Genomic DNA, 24,434 nt, shown 5'->3' on the forward strand with positions numbered 1-24,434 from the left:
TTGTTTAATCCTTAAAATTATAGTTTGAAGAAAATCAGATTCATAATTTTAGTTGTTTTCTAATATACTGTAAACTAGAATTTATAAGGTAGCTTACATAACAGTAAATTAGATTGTTATACTAGAATTTTATATTATTTATAATATATTTATTATGTATGTATCATATGTTCATAGTGCTCTATCCTCAGATAATACTTTGGTAATTAAATATTGATAGAATTTTACTAACTCACATCTATATTTTCCCCTTTAGGTGTTATTCAAGTATTGGAAAAGTTCAGGATGCTTTTGTATCTTATAGACAATCAATTGATAAATCAGAAGCAAGTGCAGATACATGGTGCTCAATAGGGTAAGAACATATAAGCACATATGCATTTTAACTGACGCACAGGATCATGGGAAAACATACTTTGCAGTAATATAAAAACAATTAGTCACTTTTCAAAAATCAATTCTGTCTCTTTCCAGTGTGCTCTATCAACAGCAAAATCAGCCTATGGATGCTTTACAGGCTTATATTTGTGCTGTACAATTGGACCATGGGCATGCAGCAGCCTGGATGGATTTAGGAAGCCTCTATGAATCCTGTAACCAACCTCATGATGCCATTAAATGCTACTTAAATGCAACTAGAAGCAAAGATTGTAGTAATACCTCTGAACTTAAAAGAAGAATTAAGTTTTTGCAGGTAACATTTTAAAATAGCATTATTTAGAAGACAGATTTATCTTCATCATAAATAGCAGAAAAAGGGTGGCTGAAAACTTTGTCTATTTTGTCTTTTAATGTTAATTTTTTTTCCATTACTTTAAATATGTTATCTCCATAAAACTACATTTTTATTCTTTGAGATTTACTGTTAAAATATGTTATTTGCACTTGCATTTTGTTGATACATTTTATACTGTATATTAAAATGCATGAACATTTGTGTTATCTACATTTTTAAGTTTTCATCCTTCTAGAGTTAAGACATGGCAGTTCCTTTACACTCGGTTTAAATTTCATAGTATATTATTCCGAAAATCAAAACATAGCTTTTTAAAAAAAATCTCCCAGATATATACTCATTATCCTGTTTATAATTATCTTTGATCTAAACCCCCAATTTAGAATTCTATTTCAGTAAGAATTAAATACCTATAATATTAAGGAAGATGTAGTAGACTTGCTCTTACTTAAATAGGCTTGTGTTAAATTTCTTTTTACATAATTTTTCCTAGGCTCAGTTGTGTAACCTTCCACAAAGTAGACCACAGAATAAAACTAAATTACTTCCTAGTATTGAGGAGGCATGGAGCCTACCAATTCCCGCAGAGCTTACCTCCAGGCAGGGTGCCATGAACACAGCACAGCAGGTGAGAAGTTATGTTCTGTAGGTGCCCAGCTTCCAGGATCCATTCCAATCTACAGTAATCATTTATTTTTACTAAATATAAGATTGGATTCTTTAAAATGTAAAAATTGGGCTATAAAGATGGCTCAGCAGTTAATGTGCTTGCCTACAAAGCCTAATGACCTGGATTTGATTCCCCAGTACCCATGTAAAGCCAGATGCACAAAGTGCCACATGCATCTGGAGTTTATAGTGGCTGGAGGCCCTGGTGCACCCATTCTCTCTTTCTTTCTTTTTCTGTCTCTCTCTCTCTCTCTCTCTCTCTCTCTATCTCTCTTTCTCTGCTTGCAAATAAGTAAACAAAAAATTAAAATGTAGAAATCTTTTTAAGTTAATAAATAGATTTAATTGCAAAGAATAGGACAAAGTGAAACTTCCTTTCACATAGGAAGACACTTGGGTTAACTAGTTTAAAATCTTTGAATATTCTCTTGATTTGGAAAGGATTGCTTAAGTAACTGTTATAAAGAGGTTAATTGAATTTGCAACCTTTTTAAAGGAGTTCTACATTGAGACTTTACTTAGTTTTCATTATTTACAGTTAGTCATGTTTACATAACTTAGCAAAATTCAGTTTCTAATACTAATGTGAAGGAGTGTACTCAAGAGTAGAACCATATTTTTAGGTTAACATGTATGAGACTTGGGCTTGAAAAAGTTATGGTTCAACAATTGAACTTGTATATACCCTAGTCACACACTGGTTTCATATAAATACTGGCAACAACACATAGTTACTTAAAACCAAGTACAAGGCCTGCCCACTTCAGATAAAAGTGGGCGGGGGAGGGGAACATACATAGTCCAGTGTTCAGTGTTGCACACTTGAGAGAGGAGGGGCAGGGAGAAAGGGAGACATGGAAAAACGCCAATCAAAAAATGAAATCCCAACTCTTCCAGAAATTTCACTTGGTCTTCATTTGAAAACTATGGATCTAGAGAATGAAGCAGTATTAGTTTATCAAAGCCAAACATTATATACAGAATATAAGGATAAATTTACATTCATTAATCATTTCACACATTTCATTACTTTCATAATTTTAACACAGTTTTTTTTTTTTTTTACCGTCACTATTTATTGTGTCTACAGTAAACTGATTATGACCTATATTGGTGATCTTTTATAGTTCTTTGAAACATAACTTAGATATTTGCTTTTTTTGAATATATAGAATTATAAATCATGTTTCAGATTGCTTACTAGTTAAAAGCACAAAAGCCTATTTGTGTGCAAATATTTCAATTACTAGTGATTTTCTTGTCTTATTAGACATATTTATGTAAGAATTTAAATAAATGCTCTTAATTTGTAAAATAAATTTTCTCAGAGTGGTTCTGATACTTGGAATAGTGGCCAAACTGTTTCACATCATCCAATACAACAAGAAGTTTATTCACAGTGTTTGGCAGCACAGAAATTACAGGTATGTAGTATTCTTTTGGCATATTCTATAATTTTCTAAGCCAAAACAAACAGTAAAGTGTTTAAAGTATTAACTCTTAAAATCAAACAGAAGACAAGTTAACATAATAATGAGAAAATGAGTTCACAATTTTCAAATAATATGGTTCACAATCCCTTTGAGTGGTTGGAGGATGAAAGTACAAATATGGGGTGGATAAGGATACACTGTGAAAATTTCTTTTTGTGGACACCCATTTTCTTTTATTCAAGATCAGCATTCTTTCCCTTCTTCCCTGTTTGCACTTTCATTTTGAACTGAGACTAATTATATAGCCTTGTCTGGCTCCAAACTCAAATTCTTGCCTATTTCCACTTCCTAGTACTAGTATGACTGACAGATAACACTAAATTGGTTCTAGAAGTTACATTTTTAAACTTGACTTTTGCATGTATAAGCAAATGTTTCAATTTCATAAATTTCTTTATTAAACATGATGTAGGTGCTGGGCATGAAGGCATACACTTTTAATGCTAGCATGTGGGATGTTGATATAGAAGGATCTGGACCTACAGAGTGAGGCTCAGGACAGCCTGTGCTAGATTGAGACCCTGCCTCAAAAAAGAAAAGAAAAATCGCCATGAGTTCGAGGCCACCCTGAGACTCCATAGTGAATTCCAGGTCAGCCTGGGCTAAAGTGAGACCTTACCTCAAAAAAAAAAAAAAAACAAAAAAACAAAAAACAAAAAACAAAAAACAAAAAGAAAAGAAAACCCAACAACAAAAATAAGAGTACATAGGTAGATGGATGGATGGATGGATGGACGGACGGACAGACAGACAGATTTATCATCTATCTATCTGTAATCCTTAAAAATACATATTAATGATTTTCTTTTCTGTGTCTATGTATTACTTTGTCATTTCATGACTGTATAATACAACATTTATATCATACTCAAAAAAAAAATCTCATTCTTGGACATTTATGTCATTTCCAGTGATTTGTTTATAAACAAATGTCATCTTTAATTCCTTTAAGCTCAATGAGTTAAATGTTTTCTTACATTTTATTTCCCTATAATATATTTCACTGTGTACTTTTTGATAATTTTATTGTGGGTTAAGATTCAAATGAGTTCATAGTGTTTTGACTGCAAGATTGTTACCTTAAAGTGCCTTCATTTTTAAAATAAACTTTATCCTTCTAGCACATTCAAATGTTGCATGTAACTAAAGATAATTTAAATGCAACACAAAGAGAATTGTTGGATCATTTGGGAAGTCAGCATATCTTAATGCAGCAGCAAGTATGTATACTTAATGTAATTTTTCATTCTTTCCAAAATGTACAAGTATGGTGAATCTTGAACATGCTATATCTTTGAGGATGTAATATACACATGAAGTTTCTGTATGTAATAAACAGAATTTATATAACTGAGCTTTTACTACCATGAGAGAGTGATTATTAAAGTTAATGTAGCCACAAATTAATTTAGAGCACATGTTTGGTATTATAATTGTTTGTTTATATAAGTTTTGTTTGTGTTCTGTGTGCTTATTTTTCTTAACCCAAATTGAACTGTTGCTTGACATGAAGGTTTGGATTAATGTCTTAAATGGGAATGGGCATTTTTAGAAAAGGCCTATACATTTCTGATTGATCCATAAGTTTTAGCTATTATTCTCAATATAATGGGATATAATGTACTTTTTTTTGCGAGAATTGCATGTAAAAATATCTCTTTTTAAAAACATGTTTTTTTAATGTAAAGGTTAAATATATCAATTATGTATTTTTACTATCACACAAGCAAGTTTTATTTTTGTTTTTGAAGATGAGACAAACAGAAGTTGCTCAGGTCCAAAATGTTGGAATTTTTAAAGGGCGGCCAGTACTTAACACAACAATGCCTACCAACTCTGTACTGCAACCACATGCAGCTTTGATAAGAACACACAGCAACTCTCAGCCTGGAGTTCATCCTGATTGTTTTGAAAAAGCTTTGTCCAGTAGATCTTTTTCTGCAGGATCTGTTTCTTTCGGCACATCAAAAACTCTAGGAAATAAAGATATTGTTGTGGCAGGCAAAAATTGTATAACAAGAAGTGAAAGTAATGGAAATGTGCCTTACCTCCAACAAAATTCATTTATTCTACCTCATAAGTGCACAAAGCTGTCCAGCACTACAGAAGAGCCATTGAGAAAACAGCTATCTAATTCTGCTCAGGTAAAAGAAAGACTAGCTGTCTTGTCAGCTCTTACACAAAAGTACATTTTTATTTAAATTTTAAGATAAAGAAATAGAAATTTAAGGGATGGTTTGAAAATCTACCTTTAAAAATTCAAAGAAATGTAAAAAATGTAAAGGGTTTATTACTCTAGGTTACTTTTCTTTTTAAAAATGTATTTATTTGAGACAAACAGAGAGGGAAAAGGACAGAGGCACACAGAAACAGAATTGGCTTGCTGATATCTCTAGCCAATGCAAACAAACTCCATTCAAATGTGCTACCTTGTACAACTGACTTTACATGTGTACTGGGGATGCAAACTTGTATCCTTTAGCTTTGCAGGCAATGTCTTAATCACTAAGCCAACTCCCCAGCCCAAGGTTTCTTATATATATTTTGTTTTCCATTTATCAGGTTAACATACAGATAAATTGTGTTATTTAGTAAAGAAATCAATGGAAAAGGAGGAAATAAAAGAAACCATAGCCTTATACTTATCAAAATAAAAATGGTTGGTTAAGGTATCATGATATTTAACTTAGGAATGCTCAACTGAATAAAAGCATCATTTGTCAAGGTAATTTTAGGTCCACCAAATTGAAAAAAAAATTTAGATCTTTCCCATATTCTCCAAATCCTATTTATACATAAGAACTGAGGTATTTTACCATATACTTGTAACCCTACATAGACTCAGTGTCCTCTACTATCATAATCTCTCAGTTAATGGAACATTTACTAGCAAACAGGAATAAGCATTGTCATAACTATCATTCAAAAACCATATTTTCGCATTAAATTCATTCTTGGTTGTATACCTACCAGTATACCTACAATTTTAGTTTCATACATGTACTTTCATTGTCCTGAAAATCCTGTGTCTCATCTCTTCATCTTTCTCTACCTCTGGCTGCCATTGAGCTTTTTACTGTCTCCATGGATTTATTTTTTCCAGAATGATGTATTTAGGATTATACAATATGTTGTGCTTTCAGTCTGACTTCTTTCACTGAGCAATGAGCATTGAAAATCTTCCCATCTTTTGATGGCATTATAGTTAATTTCTTTTTTCACTTCATTGTACCATATGGATAACTTAGTTCGTTTAATCATAAACTTATATAGCATCATAGTTGCTAACTCACTTGCACAATTATGAATCAGTCTTCTATAAACATCTTTATATTTTGTATAATCTTAAATTTTCAATTCATTTGAATAAAAACCAAAAAACAAAATTGCTTGGTCACATGGCAAAATAATGTTTATTTTATTAAGAAATTTTCAAATTTTTTATCTACCCTTAATAGCATGAATGAAATAAATGTTCATTTGCTCTGCATTCTGCCAGCATTGGCTATTCACTTTTTTTTTCTTGTCAGAGCGAGCAAGAGAGAGAGAGAACTGGTACAGAGGGCCTCTACTCACTGTAATTGAACTCCAGACATGTCCGTCATCTTGTGCACATGTGTCACCTTGTGCATGTGTCACCTTGTGTGTGTAGCTTACCTGGTATCTGGGGACTTGAACATGGGTCCTTAACCTTTTTAGCAAACACCTTAACCACTAAGCCATCTCTCCAATCCTTAATTTGTTTTACATTGAGTATGTTGTAATTTGATTATTCTCTTCATGTTAGTCTTTTTGTGTTGCTATACCCCACCCTTATTCCAGTGAACTCCCCCATCTTGTCAAATAGTCTTTCTTTTTAAAATTTTATTTTATATATAACAGGTTATATACTGCTCCTCAGTTTCCCAAATTCTTGTTACTCTGGGAGACCTTCTCAGTGGTCACTGTAGGACTATAGAGGCCTCAGTCACCCACCATGGAGTAGCTGGGGAGCATGCCTCAGGGTATTCCTACTAGTTCTGTGTCTCTTTATAATTTTTCCACCCCCACTTTCACAATATCCCCTTAGCCACAGCAGGCCTGTTGGCAGTATGACTTAGTGTTGAGTTATATTTAGTCCCTGGATTTCTGCTTTCATAGGTTTTGATTATTCTAAGTGTCTGTCACATCAACCTGGGGCTAGTGGTCCAGCTAGCAAAATTGCCTTTCTCATGTTTTGAAGCTTCATTCTTTAGAGTTTCTCCATCCTCTGTGTCAAAAATGTTGTACTCAGTATTGTGCAAATCCTAAAATGAGTTAAGAAACAACTGTGAGGTTATGAATACACTAATTTTTTTGTCCAAAGGAAATTACTCCATGCCTCCAATGTTCTTTTTGCCCTCTTTGCACAATGTTCCCTGAATTTTAGTGCCATGATACAAGTATTGTCCATAATGTTGAACTTTCAACAGCCTCTTCTTTTCAGATTTAGTGTTACTAGAATCTTTTCAGTGTATGCCATCAACATCTTCATAGGAAATCTTCTGTAGTTAACATGAGAACAGCAATAACGTTATGTATGATACCTTTGCAATGATAAAGTCAGGTAGAGATGACTCACCCAGTACTAAGCACAGGGCTTTCTTTACTTTTATAATCTTGATGACTCTTCCATATCCCTATTATTCACTTAGTTGTTTTGATAAAACTCCCTTTCTGAAAACTGAGAACAATATTAGTTAATAATCATGTTTATACACATTTAGAAGGCAGTTTGATGGGCTCATTGTATCCTTTTAGATAAACTCCTTTTAGGCCTATGACCTTCCAAGCCATGGGCTTTTTTTTTTTTTAATTGGTTCTTTTCTTTATGGGTCTTAGAGGAGGTAGCACATTATGGTGGAGAGAACAGCCTGCTTACCTATGGGCAGAACACACCATAAAGAAAAAGGAAAGATAAGCAGAACTCCAACCTGTAATCCCCTACAAGGCACATTCCTGCTTTAAAATTTTTTTGTTTTATGTTTATTTATTTATTTGAAAGTGACAGAGAAAGAGGCAGAGAGAGAGGCAAGAGGATGGGCACACGAGGGCCTCCAGCCACTGCAAACGAACTCCAGACGCATGTGCCCCCTTGTGCATCTGGCTAAATAGGTCCTGAGGAATTGAGCCTCGAACTGGGGTCCTTAGGCTTCACAGGCAAGCGCTTAACCACTAAGCCATCTCTCCAGCCCACACTCTGGCTTTAAGACTTTTGGTCTGTATCAAAGTTCACCTCCTATAACTTTTTTTTAAAAAAAAGTTAATACCCTTTTTTAATCTTTTTGTTCATTTTTATTTATTTATTCTTATTTTTTATTAATTAATTTTGTACTTACCGAGTACAGTTAAGTTGTACCATTGTTAGTATCCTCCCTGTCCTCACCTCTTCACCTGGATCCTCCTTGTTGAGGCATATGGGTCATGCATTGTGGGGTTAGCCCTCAGTTATGGGTAGGAGAAAATATCTCTGGGTATTATGGCCCATTGTGTGGCTCTGACATTCTTTCTGCCTCTGGCACAAATTTTCCTGATCCATGTTGGGTTCATTTTAGGTCTTCAGTGATGAGGTCTTGGAAGCCTCTGTGTCTCTGGATAGCTGATTGGTAGGAGTTGATTGTCCTGTGTCAATCTCCACCCTTGTGTTGGTACCAGGTTCACCAAGAAAAGAGCACCCTTGCTTGTTTGGCCAAGTATTCTTAGTTTCAGCTGGGGACCTGTTGAGGTCTGATGGGGTGGTTGTCTCCTTAGGATCTGCATCTGTCTGAAAAAGAGAAGCAGATTCTCTAACGGAAAGTAAAGGTAGCACCAGATAAATGGGATTATCCTTATTATTTTTTTTTAATAGAGAAGTCAGTAAGTATAAGACCTCTTGTAGCCCACGATTGGTGATAGCTTGAGAGTGGGCTCAAGTTTGGATATGGTTCTGACATGTTTAACAGCTGCAGCTATGGGTCTTGTTCCACTGAGCAAATCAGTTGGCCAAATCAAGAGCAGTTGGTTTCCCACAATGGCTGTGCACTACTATTGCACTTATGTGAGCATCACAATAGGTAATTTGCTGCTAAGTAGGTTAGACAATGAGTTGCTTGCACAAATATTGGTCATTTTCCCCAGTTGCCCATGTAGCACCTCTGGCACTAGACACTGACTGTCTGGGGACTGACTCTCTTCCAGCCATGTCACTCCATGTTAAATGTCAACCACGTATGGTGTCTTCAGCAGTAGTGCCTTACCACTAACCTTTGGTGGGTCATCAAGTACTCTGACAGAAATCTGTCATTCTTTTAGGAAACCTTGTAGGTGCCTCTGATCAAAAGCTCCTTGAGGATGATAGCCCCATGTTGGTACTAGGAGTTACAGATCTGTGCCCAGGAAGAGAAGGAAGAGAAAGATAAGTAAGATAAAAGAGTTAGAGAGATGTATTGAGAGAGAGAGAGAGAGAGAGAGAAAGAGAGAGGGGGGAGTGGGGGAGGTAGGGAGAGAGAACATAGATACAGACAGTAGAAGATTAAGGTCAGTCTACATTATATCTTCTCCATTGCCTTGTGACTCATGTGATCCCAGTAAGGCCCTGGTGAAGGTTCAACTATTTGTTCTGCCTCTTAAGATGTAGAATTTTATGTTACCATCTGGCCATTAGGGTCCAAATTTGTGTCCCCAACCCCTTCCCTTTCCCTCCGCTCCTTTCCCACCCAACCTGCCAGGTGCAGCAGCAGCAGAGACCAAGCAACAGTATCAGCCTTCTTGTAGAGTTGAGAAATCTGAAGGAAAGACAGCTGAGATCAACTAAAGAGCTACTAAAACTGCAAACAACTCCAGAAGTTTGAACTGTCCCATCCCCCACCATCAGAACCGTGAACCTAAAGCATAAAACCCCCAGCAGAAGTGAAGCCAGCAGAGCAGATCAGAGGTATAACTGCACAGCACAACATGGAGGTATCCAGACAGGCAGTCAGCAATGGTGAAATTGGTAGCCACCCCAAAAGGTAATGAGCCTGACTGACCAAATAAACAAAAGAAAACAAACAAAACAAAAAAACAAGTACCCAGTCCTGCAAGAGGTAATCTATCTTTTTGGTCAGGGCAGGATATGGGGTATATATTCTTGGTTGGCTTTACCATTTTCAAATAAACTGTATTTGGGGGTTGAATTTTGTTGCCTTTGGTGCTTTTGTTTTTGCTTCTGTCATTGTTGGGGGCAGGGTCTGATCCAGATCTAGGTTGACCTAGAACCCAGTATATAACAGAAATCTCTACCTCCCAGCTGACAAGATTAAGGGTGTAGAACAACACACACCCTTAGGGATTTTGGCTTTATATGACCGTTTGTTTTAATCCCCACAATTTTATACTTTGTGCTGGTTTTTCTTGACTGTTACTCGGTTGAAGTTTAGAGGTTGCCAGTAAATTATTCCATCTAGTCCACTAGTAAGCAAACTCCACAGCTAGGATTACTTCTGTGGCTTGATTGGAGGACAAGTGTTACACCTACCTCCTGGAACTCATATCCTGCAGGCATATAGAGGTAGATTGCCATGTCTGGGAACACTGCAAATCAGTAGAAAACCCAAGCATCAAGTCAATTCAGGATGCAAAAGTTGCTACAACATAATACACGAAACACAAAGAATCAAGACTGTACAGTCCCACCAACAACTATAAATCCATGAGAAATGATCACCAATGAGACTGTTTGACATGAAATGCCTGACAAAGATTTCAAGAAAATGATGCTATCTATGCTCAAAAAAATCAGAGAAGAAATGAAGGGAATCAAAGAAGAAAACAAAGGAATTAAAGAAGAAAACAAACTTCTGAAAGAGAATAGAGAGGTCATTACAAGACATGAGTAAGGAAATAGAAATACTGAAGAAAACTAGGCTAAAATCCTGGCTCTGATGAATACAGTCAATGAATTAAAAAGTTCTTTGGAAAGTCTCACCAGTAGAATGGATGAAGGAGGGAACAGAATATCTAAACTAGAAGACTGGGTGGCAGATCTAATACAGTCCAACAAAGAGAAACACAAGCTAAAATAGCAAAGTATGAATGGGAATTTCAAGCTATCCGGGACACTATGAAAAGGTCAAACATTAGAATTTTGGGTATAACCAAAGGAGAACCCAGAGGCTTAGTAGGTGTTTTCAACAAACTCACAGAAGAAAATTTTGCTCAAATTGGGAAAGAAATGCCAGTGCAGATACAAGAAGCTTTTAGAACATCAAATAGGCAAAATCTGGGAAGAGTTTTCCTTGGCATGTTATAGAGAAAGCAGTTAGAAGCAAGTCATCTACAAAGGCAAGCCCATCAAATAACTGATAAATTACTTCCATGTTGAGTTTCTCTTTGGATGATCTATTACTGATAATGGTGTTGGTGGTTATTTCTGTTTTGTTGTCAACTAGGTTTGTTTTATGAACTGTGGTGCCCCTGTGTTTGGTGCATAAAGATCTATGATTGTGATATCCTTGATGGATCATTCCCTTGATAAGTAGGAAGTGGCCTTCTTAGTCTTTTTTGATTATTTTTGGTTTGAAGTGTATTTTATCTGATATTAGTATAGCTATACCTACTTGTTTCTTATTTCCACTTGCTTGGAATATCAGTTTCCACCCTTTCACCCTCAGGTGGTGTCTGTCTTTAGTGGTGAGGTGGCTTTCTTGAAGACAACAGATTGAGGGGTCTAATTTTCTAATCCACCCTGTTAGCTTGTATCTCTTGATGGGTGAATTAAGGCCATTAATAATGGAATGTAATTACAGTAATGACTGTGAAGTTTGATATGATCCCTGCCATATTGTGTTGGTATATGTGGTTCATGGACTGTGTAGTTTTTGTGCCTTCTCTGAGTTTGGTTATTGCAGTCTACTTCTTTTTGTAAGCATTTGAGGTTGATTATTTGATTCTTATTTGTGGGGAAAATCTTGAATACACTCTGTAGGTTTCGTTTTGTGTTCATTTATAATTGTAAATATGAGATTTGTCATGGAAAGTTTTTCTTTCACCGTCGATTATGAGGGATACTTTTGCTGGGTAAAGTAGTTTTGGGTTGTATGCTATAGGTTCTGAGAATTTGCAATATTCTATTCCAGGCCCTTCTAGCTTTTAGGGTTTCCATTGAGAAGTCTGAAGTAATTTTGATGGGATTACCTTTGTAAGTGATGTGCTGTTTTCCCTTGCTGCTTTTAGGATTTTCTTTTTGGTGTCAATATTTAGAGTCTTAAATACAACATGTCTTGGAGAGTTTCTCCTTTGGTCCAATCTATTTTTTGTTAGGTTCTTCTATCTTGATGGGCCTTTGTTTGAGAGAGTGGGAATGTTTTCCTCAATTATTTTGTTAAATACATTGTCTATCTCTTTGGTCTGAATTTCTTTCCCTTCTGATATTCCCATGATCTGGATGTTAGGACGTTTAAGGGTAACCCACAATTCCCTCATGTTCTGTTCATAAAAATTTTTGAACTTATTGAAACTTTTGAACTTTCAAAATGTTTCCTCTGTCTTATTTCAAATCTGAGTTTCTGTCCTCCACATGGCTTACTCTATTCTTGTGAGCTTCTAAAGAGTTTTGGTTAAATTAGGTTTGTATTTTCTACTGTTTTTCTATGTACATTTTCCATCTGTCTGTCAAGCTCCCTTTTCACATCATTTTTTCATTTTCTTGAGGCTTCTTGGGATTCATCATTGCATTTCTTTATGCCTTCATTTAACATTGCCAGCTGATTTTTGAGGTCCTCAGTTGTTGTTTCTTTACTGTCCTTCATTTCTTAGCTATCTTTGAACACCTTTCATATTCTTATCTATTTGGTCATGCCTAGTGATGGCAGCATCCACATGATTTTTAGTCCTTTATTGATTTTCTGCATGTTCTACCAGTAGCTTAGTCAGGCTTGTATTGCTCATGCTTCATTTTGGTGTTCTGATGCTAATATTTCATCTTTGTTTTTTGTTTTTTAATTTTTATTTATTTATTTATTTGAGAGCGACAGACTCAGAGAGAAAGACAGATAGAGGGAGAGAGAGAATGGGTGCGCCAGGGCTTCCAGCCACTGCAAACGAACTCCAGACGCATGCGCCCCCTTGTGCATCTGGCTAACGTGGGACCTGGGGAACCGAGCCTCGAACCGGGGTCCTTAGGCTTCACAGACCAGCGCTTAACCGCTAAGCCATCTCTCCAGCCCTCATCTTTGTTTTTATTAGTGTCATTCATTGTAGGTTTGGGTAATCTTACTGGATTTACTTATATTTGACTTTCCATTGTTATGTCTTTTGTGCTGGGGTCTACCCATCTCAGTGTATAAGTCTTGATGGGCAGGGGAAGAGTAGGACTGTTGTTTCAATGGGTGCCTCTTGGGGTGCTCTTCCCAGCTCACAGGCAGGCAAGCAGAGGGACATAGTGGTCCTGAGCTCTGGCCTGGGTGGGTGGATGGATCAACCTGACCTTGGGCGTGGCTTGTGTGTGGGCAGGTGGAAGAGGCCTGAGATTGTGTGTGCCTGACCTTCACCATGGTGGTGAGTTGGCCTGGTGGCCAGTGGGCACACCAGAAAGGGGATTGAGCCTGAGTTGGTATGGGTGGACAGGCAGAGCAAGCCTGAGCTCTCATGTAAGCAGGTGGAAATGGCCTGGGCTTGCACATGGATTCGCAGCCATTGCGGCCAATGGGCATATGGGCAGAGCTGGCTGAGGTGACAGGGTGGGTGGGTGCTGTGTGCATGGTGGGCAGATGGAAGGATGGAGCCTGTGCTTGTTCAGGACAATGGGTAAAGCTTCCTGAGGTCATGCGTTGGCAGTGGTAGCAGTGTGCTTTCTCCTGCACAGTGAGGCAAGTGATACTATGCTAGCCTGGGTCCTCTTTCCTGCATTAAGTGTGGGAGTATCCTGAGGCTGGGACTATGGCTAGGGTTGCTGCTCTGGGGCGTTGGGGGTCTGTTGGGCTACCCAATAGAAAGGTAGTCAGCCTATTTCCTTTTTTCTTTTTCCCTTCTGTATTGTGTGTTATAGTTTTGTCCCATAGATCTCCATTATCATCTTGCATTTTCTTCTGACTTAGAAAAACTCTTCTTTTTTCCTTTTCTTTGTTTCTTTTTGGAGATAGACTCTCACTTTATCTCCAACTTGGCCTCAATTACAGTGATTCTCCTACCTCTCTTTCCCAAGTGTCTGGATAAAAGTCATGTGCCAGCATGCCCAAAAATACTCTTTTCTTTTAATGCAGATCTGCTGTCATCTCTATGGGCATATTATTATTTTTCAATATTTAATTTATTTATTTGAGAGAGAGAGAAAAAATGTAGAGAAAATGGTGCACTAGTTCCTGTATCCCTGCAAATGTGTACTGCCTTTTGCATCTGACTTACTTGAATGCTAGAGAATTGAATGTGGCTCCTTAGGCTTTGATGGCACATGCCTTAACCATGAGCTATCTCTCCTGCCTGGGCTTTTTTTTCTTTTTCTTTTTTTTAAAGTAAAGAGATTGCATGATTAACTGTTCACCTTTTATGGCCACCATGTTTAATAAGAAGCTAGCCTGTAAGATTACTTCTTTTTTATTCTTTACTATGCATAGATTATATTGTTAATGATATTTTCAAGTGATGATCTATCTTTGAGATTATTGGATCCATAAATTATTCTTGAAGTACTTGTTGTTTGAGTCTTCTGTAATAACTCATTTCAAGTATCTTTTTTGCCACTTTTCTTACATCTTACATGGAATACAACCTTTTACATCATGTGCATTTTTCTTACATTTTAACCTGTTTATATGTTATGTACATTTTACACATCTGCTTTCTTCATCCTTGAGAAATATGAAGTCATCACTTAGATTACCTTGTCCTTTTGCCATTTTTGTCATAACAGTACAGTTTTTCTAATTGCTTAAAGTCCATTATGTTTTAGCACGAAAAAATAAAATATAAATACATTATATTTTATTCATATAGATATAGACATAGGCATTCATCATAGGTATTTCTAATGCTGCTTGTATTTCTTGTGATCCTACATGATTATTTTATCTAGATGAATTTTGAAGTTATTTGGTGGCCTTTTGGACTTACAGAATTCTTATTTTCTAGTTTATTTTTTTCTTGTTTTCTCTTTCTTCCCTCTCATCCTTTCCTTCGGGCCCCTCCTTCCCTTTCATCCTATTGATTCTCAAGTAGTCTAAATGTATCAAATGAAGTCAAAGTATGACCTTGATCTTCTGATCATTCTGTGTCTACATTCCAGTTGCTCTAGTTTTAGGCATGTGCCATGACACATGGCTTACTTCATAATGAGCATTAAATTAAGAGTTTTACGCTTGCTAGGCATGTGTTGGGTCAAATGATTTTTAAACTTTATTATGCTAATGCAAGGCATTTAAAAGTTTGAACCCGACTTCAGAGTCACAACTTTGGAGTATTAAAGGACACTTATATATAAACCTATCAGATTAATGCTCATTTTATTAAAGTTTATTACATATAGATTTTATTTTATATTCAGCCTCGATACTAATTAAGCTCCTTCAGAATGCAGCACAATGCGTAGGTCCTTCCAAGACTAGACTTGAAATTGAACAATATTTTATTTTACAGTTTTGCTATGATAATGGAAAATGTATAGAATGTTTCTATGTTTCATATGAAGATTAGTTTTACAAATATTAAATTATTTTAATTTGATGTACTTTAAGTTAATATTACTGAAAAAAATTATTTTTTGCCAATAAAATTGAACTTAAATATTCATACTAGAGCATTTTGTGATATCAATTATAAATATTGTTAATTCACTAAGGTTTTCAGCCTATCAAATGAGTTCTTCATGGATTAATTTTTTTATTATGATAAAATGGTCTGTTGAAATTATTTAGCAGTATCTCAGCATTGCCTCAATTTGATCAATTTAGAGAAAGTATAATAAATGCCAGATGATTAACTGAGGTCAGTGTATTTGGAGTGAATTTACCTATGTAATGGATTAAGAATGAAGGAAAAAGTAAACCCTTGCTAAAATATTTTCACAAATATATGTTCCTTTCATTTAGAGTTTATTGCCCATCTATGGTATTGGGAGCTTAATTACTTTATATATTTAATACAAATCATACATTTGATAGTCATGAATTTTTATTTGGAATATCTAGGCTTCTGTTAATCTAGATTTAGAGGTGTTTTTCTTCCAATGAAAACATGAGTGTCAGAATTAAATATTAATTTTTCAAGCTTTTCTGACAAAGAATTGGGGAAGTATCCATTAGTAAATATTATCAAGTTAAACATCCCAGTTAGGTTATCTCTGAAAACACTAATTACTTTGAACTGTGTATTTAGGTTTTATTTACATCTTTAGATGCCTTTATGATGATGATGATGATGATCATTCGGCCTAGAGAGAGAGAGAGAGGGAGAGAGGGTGGGGAGGGAGGCAGGGAGAGAGAGTGGCGCACCAGAGCCTCAGCCACTGCAATTGAACTCCAGCTAGTGGGCATGTGTGACCTTGTACTTGCCTCACCTTTGTGCATCTGACAAACCGAAGTTGGATCCTTAGGCTTCTTGGGCAAGTACCTTAACCACTAAGCCATCCCTCCAACCTTGTTGTCTATTTTTGTTTGCTCATTTTTAACTTTTTAATTATTATCAAGTTGCATATACATCTCAGATTGCATAATAGTTGTAAACCAATTTTATTTCTTTCCTTCTCTTAGGGTCTTCATAAAGATAAGAGTTCTCATTTGTCAGGGTTTATTCATGAACAGCCTCTGCTTCCTACTCCATCCACCCAGTATCTCCAAGCAACTTGCAGTGGTTTTCAGATTCGAAATGGACTTCATACTCTGCCTAGAAGTTCAGTACCACAGGGGGATGCTTTAAATCACCTCTCCTCCAATATTGCTACCTCAAGTGGACAGAGAAGCAATACTTTGCCCAAAAAGAATGAGACTTCAAAAAAAATATTCTTGGGGTCTGAAACAAGCAGGCCTGCAGAAGTCACATCTAATAGCTGTGTTGGTATGAAAGGACTTTCTCATTTACATCATGAGACAACAGTTGCTATTTCCAGTCCTAATGGAGATTCTATGTCACCCAGTTTAATAATTACCAACAATCCTCAGCTCTCTACCTTGTTGGTTGGAAAAGCCAATAATAATATGGGTACTGGATCTTGTGATAAAGTCAGTAGCGTTATTCCAAACATGTATACAAAGACTGATAATTTTGTTGCCTCTTCACTTTCTTCCGCCATTTCTACAGATGCACCATCTCCACAGTCCAATGAACAATCAAGTACACAAAGTGTTATCAGCCTTAACAGTTCTCACAGAGGGTTGCACACAATTAATAGAGATGAACTAGAGAAATCAGAAAGCTTTACAAAAGTTGGCCTGCCTATAGTTAGTCACAAATCTAGACCTCACATCTTACCATCGATGTCTGTGTCCATATGCTCCAGCTCAACAGAAGTTCTAAAGGCATGCAGGTTAGTGTAAGCAAGTTCAGGTGAAAACGGTTTACTATTGACCATATCCAAAGACTTGAAATATAATTAACTTTCTCTCTCTCTCTCTCTCTCTTTTTTTTTCCTCTAAGGTAGGATCTCACTCTAGCTCAGGCTGACCTGGAATTCACTATGTATTCTCAGGGTGGCCTCGAATTCTCGGTGATCCTCCTACCTCTGCCTCCCAAGTGCTGGGATTAAAGGCGTGTGCCACCATGCCCAGCATAATTAACTTTTTTAATGATGAGGGAAAATTATATTTTATTATTCTTTTTTTTTGAGGTAGTGTCTTACTCTAACTCAAGCTGGTCTCAGACTCACAGTGATATTCCTCATTTTATTATTTTTAAAATGTGTATATCTTTATAAAGTGGTTTCAGATGAAATATCTGAGGTTTGGAAATTGCCATTTTACATTATCAGATATGAGAATTGTGATTTTGTACAGTGTTTTATATGAGTTATTTGTCTAGTATGATTGCTTTTTATTGGGTATTGGCTTCTGAGTGATTGACCTTAGTTCTAACAGCTAAAATAAAAATGGGTTCAATCATCCAAGGAAGTAAACAGCAGTTTCATTTGTATTTCCTTTTTTGTGTTTGTCATTTTTTGTTGTTTTTCCTCTGCCTAGGCAGTGCTATGGAGTATAAATGTACCTTTGAACTGCTGATTACTATGGCTTGGCTTTATTTTTTTTTAATTAGCATCTAATTTCTTTAACTGCAGAAGTTTTTAAATGAATGGGAAATTGGAGATGTCATAGACTATTGGCTAGTCTGGAAAGAGCACTATATTAAATCATACAATATTATAGCCTCAGTAATTTAGTTAATAGATTTTCATTATCCTACCTCAAAAGCATAAGCTGATTCAAAGAAATAAAAACCTTTCTTTCATACTGTGATAATATAATAGACATCTCCGCCATTCTTGCACCCAAATCTACCTGTTTTCTTAAGATGTCATGTTTGTGCCATACAATTTACTTTTTTATGTTTTCATTTCAGTTGTGTTTTAGTATATTATTATAGTCTATTTTACAGTAATTCAACATCACCTAAAAGTAAACCTGAATGGATAAACACTATGAAATTTAACCTTACCTGTCATGGTAGCATATTCCCTTTAATTTCAGTACTTGGGATGCAGGGATAGGATGATCATCATGAGTTAAAGGCCCCTGAGACTACATAGTAAATTCCAGGTTAGCTTGAGCTACAGTGAAGACTTTAACTTTAAAAATGAAAAACAAATTAATCTTAAGTAAGAAATTATCTTGATGTAAATATTCTGTATGGTTTACTGAAATTTTTGTAAATGTCAGCATGAAGGCAACACAGAAAGTTTTCAATAATACTTTTAATATGTTTTAGTAGTTGAAATTTATAAAGCACTACATTATTTATTACATTATTAAAAGATTGTTTTATCTACATAAGAAGTAAACAACAAAGACATGTCCTCTTAAGTCTGTAATATGAACACAAATTATTTTTAACTAGTTTATTTAAACATTTTTTAGGTTTAAAAATATTTTTGCCCAGTGATTATAAAAATCTGTTTTTACAAGTTTCAAAAAGTTGTTTTGATAATCAGACACTTATTATGGGACATCATATCTCAACCCTTAACTTTTCATTAGCCATTAACTTTGTATTAACTGATAACTTTCATGCTGAAACTAAGTTCTTTTACTTTATATGAGTTTGTGCCTATAGTGATACAGGTTTTTCTAGTTTTCTGTCAGCTGGTCTACAGAGAGGAGGTTTTCAGTTGAACTCCAGCTTGAATTTTCAGTGACCTTGCAGCCTGATCATGTAGTATTCACCAATAGGCTCATACCATCTATTTCTGGAGTCTTGATAATGACCTGTAATGTTTGGGGGGCATCAGGGACCTCTCTGGCCAACAACTCACTGGAAGGTATTCCATCCCTGGCACTGCAATTTTTCTAGTACCAATCTATGGCTTCTGCATGCACCATTATCTTAAAAAATTAGTCTTCCATATGGCTTATTCATAATATCTTAAATTTTGATTGATCTTCCTTCCAGCCTTCCTAACTCAGTTTCTTCCCATCATTACTTAGATCATTGTAACCCCAGTAATCTGTTCATTTGCTTATGAATATACAATCCTTGCCCAGAATGCCAAATGTTGCATATGTTTAGTTATTTAGTCTGATGTCTCTATTGTTTAGTTCACCTTGGTTTCACTAATAGTATTCTGCTTCTTTTAAGATAAAAGAGTATAATTTAGCATTCAAATGATTCCAGTAGTCATAACCTCTTTGAATATGCTACTCCTTTTGCTTTTGATCTTGGTACTCTAGGCACTTTTGGCTGTCGTCTTTGTACTTTCATGTAAAATTAAATCCATTTTTAAAATTCCTTCTGGTTTTATATCTGAGTGTTTATACTGAGGGTGCTGTATAAACCAATCTTTGGTACCACACTAACATAACCAACATTAGTATGGTTAATCACTTGGTCAGATTTGAAATGTTGTTATAGTCATAGATGTCTAAATACTTCAAGAAGTATTATTCATTATTGTATTAAAATATATTTGTTTACTTTTTTCTTTTTGAGGTAAAGTCTCACTCTGTCCCATGTTATCCTGTATCTCACTGTGTAGTCCCAGGCTAGCCTTGAATTTATTGTGATCCTGTAATCTCACCCTCCAAGTGCTTGGACTAATGGGTATCACTACAATGCCCAGCTAATATTTTTATTATTTCTTTGGAAGCAGAGTGGAATAGAGAGAAGATAGGCAAAGGCAATGAGCACACCAAGACCTCCAGCTCCTGCATATGCCACTTTGTCTATCTGGCTTTATATGGGTACCCACCCACTCATCATCTATCTATCTATTTATTTACCTGAGAAAGAGAGAGAGGGAGGGAAGAAGAGAGAGAGAGAGAATGGGCATGCAGAGCCTCCACTTGCTGCAAGCAGACTCCAGAAGCATGTGCTTACATGGGTCCTGGGGAAATGAATCTGGTTTCTTTGGTTCTGCAGGCAAGCATCTTAATCACTAAGCCATTTCTCTAGTCCTCATCCTCCTTATTTTGTTTTTTTTCTTTTTACTAGGTAGAAAGTTGTATAAATACATGACATACTTTTACCATCATTTCCCTCCTTCCTGTCCCCATTCTGTTGAAGGTCCTCCTTAGTGGAATTGCTGGTATTCACCATAGATTTGCATGTTATGAGATATGAGAGCATCAGTTAGTCATTGTAAGAGTGGGGCAGTGTTTTGGAACATTCTCTTCTACTCTGTGGCTCTTACATCCCCACCTCTTATGGAAAATATTTTAATGAAAGTATATTAAATTATAATTATGTACCATATGCATAACAACTGTTTTTGTTAACTTTTCCATCCCATTCCACTAAGAAATTTTGACAAAAGCAATAGGCTTTCTTGATTTAAAAGTGATTACAAAGATATTTTGGATATAAGTTTTGATTTCATATAGCAAAAGATACAATGTTATTGCTGTTAGCTAAAATCTAATAAAAAAATTAAGGTTAAAATATGTGAAAGAAAGAAAATTCAAAGTTCATATTTATCCTAGAATTAAAACCATAATTTGAAAAATTATAAGTATAATGAATTTTGTCATTAATTCAAGTCACCTACATAGTCTATTCTTAGTTTTCCTTAGGACATACAAATCAAAATAAATACCATTTGAAGTTGACAGACATTCTCCATTTTCATGTTAGAGCAATTATGTATATTATAATCACCCTATAAATAATAATTTCAACTTGATATTTTAAAAACAAATGTATAGTTGATATATTTCTTTATTTATTTTGTTTTTTTTTAAAAGGAATCTAGGTAATAATGGGTTATCTAACCCTCACATTTTGTTGGATAAATGTCCACCTCCAAGACCACCAACTTCACCATACCCTCCTTTGCCCAAAGAGAAGCTGAATCCACCCACACCTAGTATTTATGTGAGTCTCAGTTGATTACCTTCAATTTTTTTTTGAATAGCATTCACTTGAACACTTTTGAAGGTAGATATATTCTTAAATCAGTATCCTTTAGGGAATAAGAAATGAACTATAATTGGTGTACTAGTTCAGATATGTTTATATTCCAAATATGACATGATAGTTATTTAGAAAGACTAATGATTAAATTCTATAATTTCCAGAAAATCATATGAATTACTAGGATGTGCTATACATTTTAAACTGACAGATTCATGGAAAAAATGATATAAACATACTCGATTTCCATATTTAACTTTGCAGCTGGAAAATAAGCGTGATGCTTTCTTTCCTCCATTACATCAATTTTGTACCAATCCAAGAAACCCTGTTACAGTGATACGTGGCCTAGCTGGAGCTCTTAAATTAGGTAAGTTTTGTTTTTTTAATTTTAATTTTTCAGTTTAAAACTGTCTCTGAGAATCACTGAACTTAGGCTACTGATAGAAATTGTATTTTTATCCCTAAGAATAATTTAACAGGCTAGAGAGATGGCTTAGCAGTTAAGCACTTGCCTGTGAAGCCTAAGGACCCTGGTTTGATCCATGCTCAATTTCTCATGACCCACATGGACTATATGCACAAGGGTATGCACATGTCTGGAGTTCATTTGCAGTGGCTGGAGGCCCTGCTGCACCCATTCTCCCTCTCTCTATAGCTCCCTCTTTTTCTGTCTCTCTGTCGCTGTCACATAAATAAATAAATAAATAAATAAATAAATAAATAAATAAATAAATAATTTTAAAAATAATAATTTAACCTTATTAATCTACCTTTAAAAAAAAATTTCAAGGTAGGGTCTTGTAGCCCAGGATAACTTGAAATTTACTATAGTCTCATTTTGGCTTCAAATTTATAGTACTTCTTAACTCTGCCTCCTGAGTCCTAGGATTAAAGCCATGCACCATGACACCCAGCTTGCTCTACATTTTAACTCCTCCTTTTATCTTTCTTGTCAACCCTCTTCACTGTCTTCATATCCTTTCCCTTACTCTTTTCTTCTTTATTTTTTTTTTTTTTACACTTTATCTTTTATCATAGCCCATCTCTGTTGATTTTTCTCTCTGTTCTTCCTTAAATAAAATTTCCCAGTCCTTCTTCACCTTTAGCCTATGTAGCAGTTTTTAAAACTTAGAATAATCACATATTTGAACACATATGATATAAGTGATATTAGATGTTGTCAATTTCTGTGGTGGATCTTTAATTTAAATTTTTAAAAAAGCATAAAAAGTTTATGTTATGTAATAGAATTAGATATCAATGTTAAATATACATATTTCATCCCATAGTCCAATTTTACGTCTATCATTGTCACTTAATTGAGGAATTGTTGCACAGTGTTGGTACTATTTTGAATGAATCTGATCATACTTCTTAAAATGGGTCTTAAACACTTTGAAATTAATAGTATAGTTGAGTTTTTTACTAATGCACTTTACTTATTTACTAATGATACTTTTTTTTATGAAGATCTTGGACTTTTCTCTACAAAAACATTGGTAGAAGCTAACAATGAACATATGGTAGAGGTGAGGACACAGTTGTTACAGCCTGCAGATGAAAACTGGGATCCCACTGGAACAAAGAAAATTTGGCGTTATGAAAGTAATAGATCTCATACAACAATTGCTAAATATGCACAGTACCAAGTCTCTTCCTTCCAAGAATCATTGAAAGTAAGTTTGTTTTACATTAATATTGAGGTGTGAGGGAGTTCTGTTAGAGCAATATACTTTACTAATGATCAGTTTAAGAATAATAACATGTTTTATTTTAACTGTTAGTTTTATTTATTTATTTTTTAGAGAGAAAGAGAGAATGGGAATGGGAGTACCAGGTCTTGCAAATGAACTCCAGGTGCATACACTACTTTGTGCATCTGACTGATATGTGTCCTGGGAAATTGAAAGTAGATCTTTTGACTTTGTAGGCAAGGGTCTTAACCATTAAGCCACTTCTCCAGTCCAGTAATGTATGTTTTTATAAATAGTTTACACCATACATTACCAAAAATTTTAAAAATTGAAGCAGGCTTATAGTTCATGTGTTTGCTAATGCATAAATGTAATACATAAAATTATTATTGAGCTATTTCTCACATTTTCTTACAAATATTACCTCATAGTTACACAGTGATAAAATGCGAATAAAACATTGTGTTTAGTTAACAAATAAAAAGATATTTCTAGGCTAGAGTGATGGTTAAGTAGTTAAATGTACTTGTCTGAAAGCCTGATGGACTTGGTTTAATTCCCCAGTGCTCATATGAAGCCAGATGCACATCAGTAGTTTTTTTTTTTTGTTTTTTTTTTAAGGGGCAGCTCTGTTCTTCTCCCTCTCCTACTCTTTCTTTGCAAATAAATAAATAAATATTTTTCAAAAAGTCAAAATATATTTTCACTGTTAGCAACATTTGAACAGTGGATATAGAGAATTGCATGGCTTTCATAAGCCTTTGCTTTATGATTTGTGTGCATATGTTTATTGACTGTTAAAACTAATTTAAAATTATTTTGGTAGCCAGGCATGGTGGCACACACTTTTAATCAGGAGGCAGTGGTAGGAGGATTGCCGTGAGTTCAAAGCCACCCTGAGTATCTATAGTGAATCCCAGGTCAGCCTGGGCTAGAGTGAGACCTTACCTTGAAAAACCAAAAAAAAAAAGACCAAAAAAATTATTATTATTTTGGTGATGGGTGATAGTAATAGAGGCATTCATGGTAAATATGTCACTGAACAAATGGTCTCTGTATATAGTACCATTAAAAGATACAAGTCAAGAGATATATACAAATCCAAGTGTGGTGGTGCATGCCTTTAACCCCAGCACTTGGGAGGCAGAGGTAGGAGGATTGCTGAGAGTTCGAGGCCACCCTGAGACTATATAGTAAATTCCAGGTCAGCCTGAGCTAGACAGAGACCCTACCTTGGAAAACAAAAATGAGGGGGGGGGGGGGATAGGAAATAGAAAAAAAATGTATTGTCGATTTCTTTGTCCATTGTCAGCAAACCTA

At 35.3% G+C, this 24,434-nt stretch overlaps 1 protein-coding gene across 2 annotated transcripts in view; it reads left to right on the forward strand.

The window, feature by feature from the left end:
* The window catches only part of LOC123457186 (histone demethylase UTY-like), a 220,854-nt gene that overhangs the window by 144,985 nt on the left and 51,435 nt on the right, over nucleotides 1-24,434 (forward strand). Inside the window, exons 11-20 of one of the 2 annotated variants that reach the window (XM_045141187.1) lie at nucleotides 257-355; nucleotides 475-694; nucleotides 1,230-1,364; nucleotides 2,734-2,829; nucleotides 4,020-4,118; nucleotides 4,650-5,042; nucleotides 16,617-17,389; nucleotides 21,249-21,378; nucleotides 21,682-21,787; nucleotides 22,891-23,096. In XM_045141187.1, the coding sequence (XP_044997122.1) occupies nucleotides 257-355; nucleotides 475-694; nucleotides 1,230-1,364; nucleotides 2,734-2,829; nucleotides 4,020-4,118; nucleotides 4,650-5,042; nucleotides 16,617-17,389; nucleotides 21,249-21,378; nucleotides 21,682-21,787; nucleotides 22,891-23,096 (2,257 nt within the window). The remainder of the gene's footprint in view (nucleotides 1-256; nucleotides 356-474; nucleotides 695-1,229; nucleotides 1,365-2,733; nucleotides 2,830-4,019; nucleotides 4,119-4,649; nucleotides 5,043-16,616; nucleotides 17,390-21,248; nucleotides 21,379-21,681; nucleotides 21,788-22,890; nucleotides 23,097-24,434) is intronic. The other variant, XM_045141188.1, reaches the window with a different exon arrangement.

The sequence above is a fragment of the Jaculus jaculus genome, assembly GCF_020740685.1.
Source record: "Jaculus jaculus isolate mJacJac1 chromosome Y unlocalized genomic scaffold, mJacJac1.mat.Y.cur SUPER_Y_unloc_2, whole genome shotgun sequence".
NCBI classification, from domain to species: Eukaryota; Metazoa; Chordata; class Mammalia; order Rodentia; family Dipodidae; genus Jaculus; species Jaculus jaculus.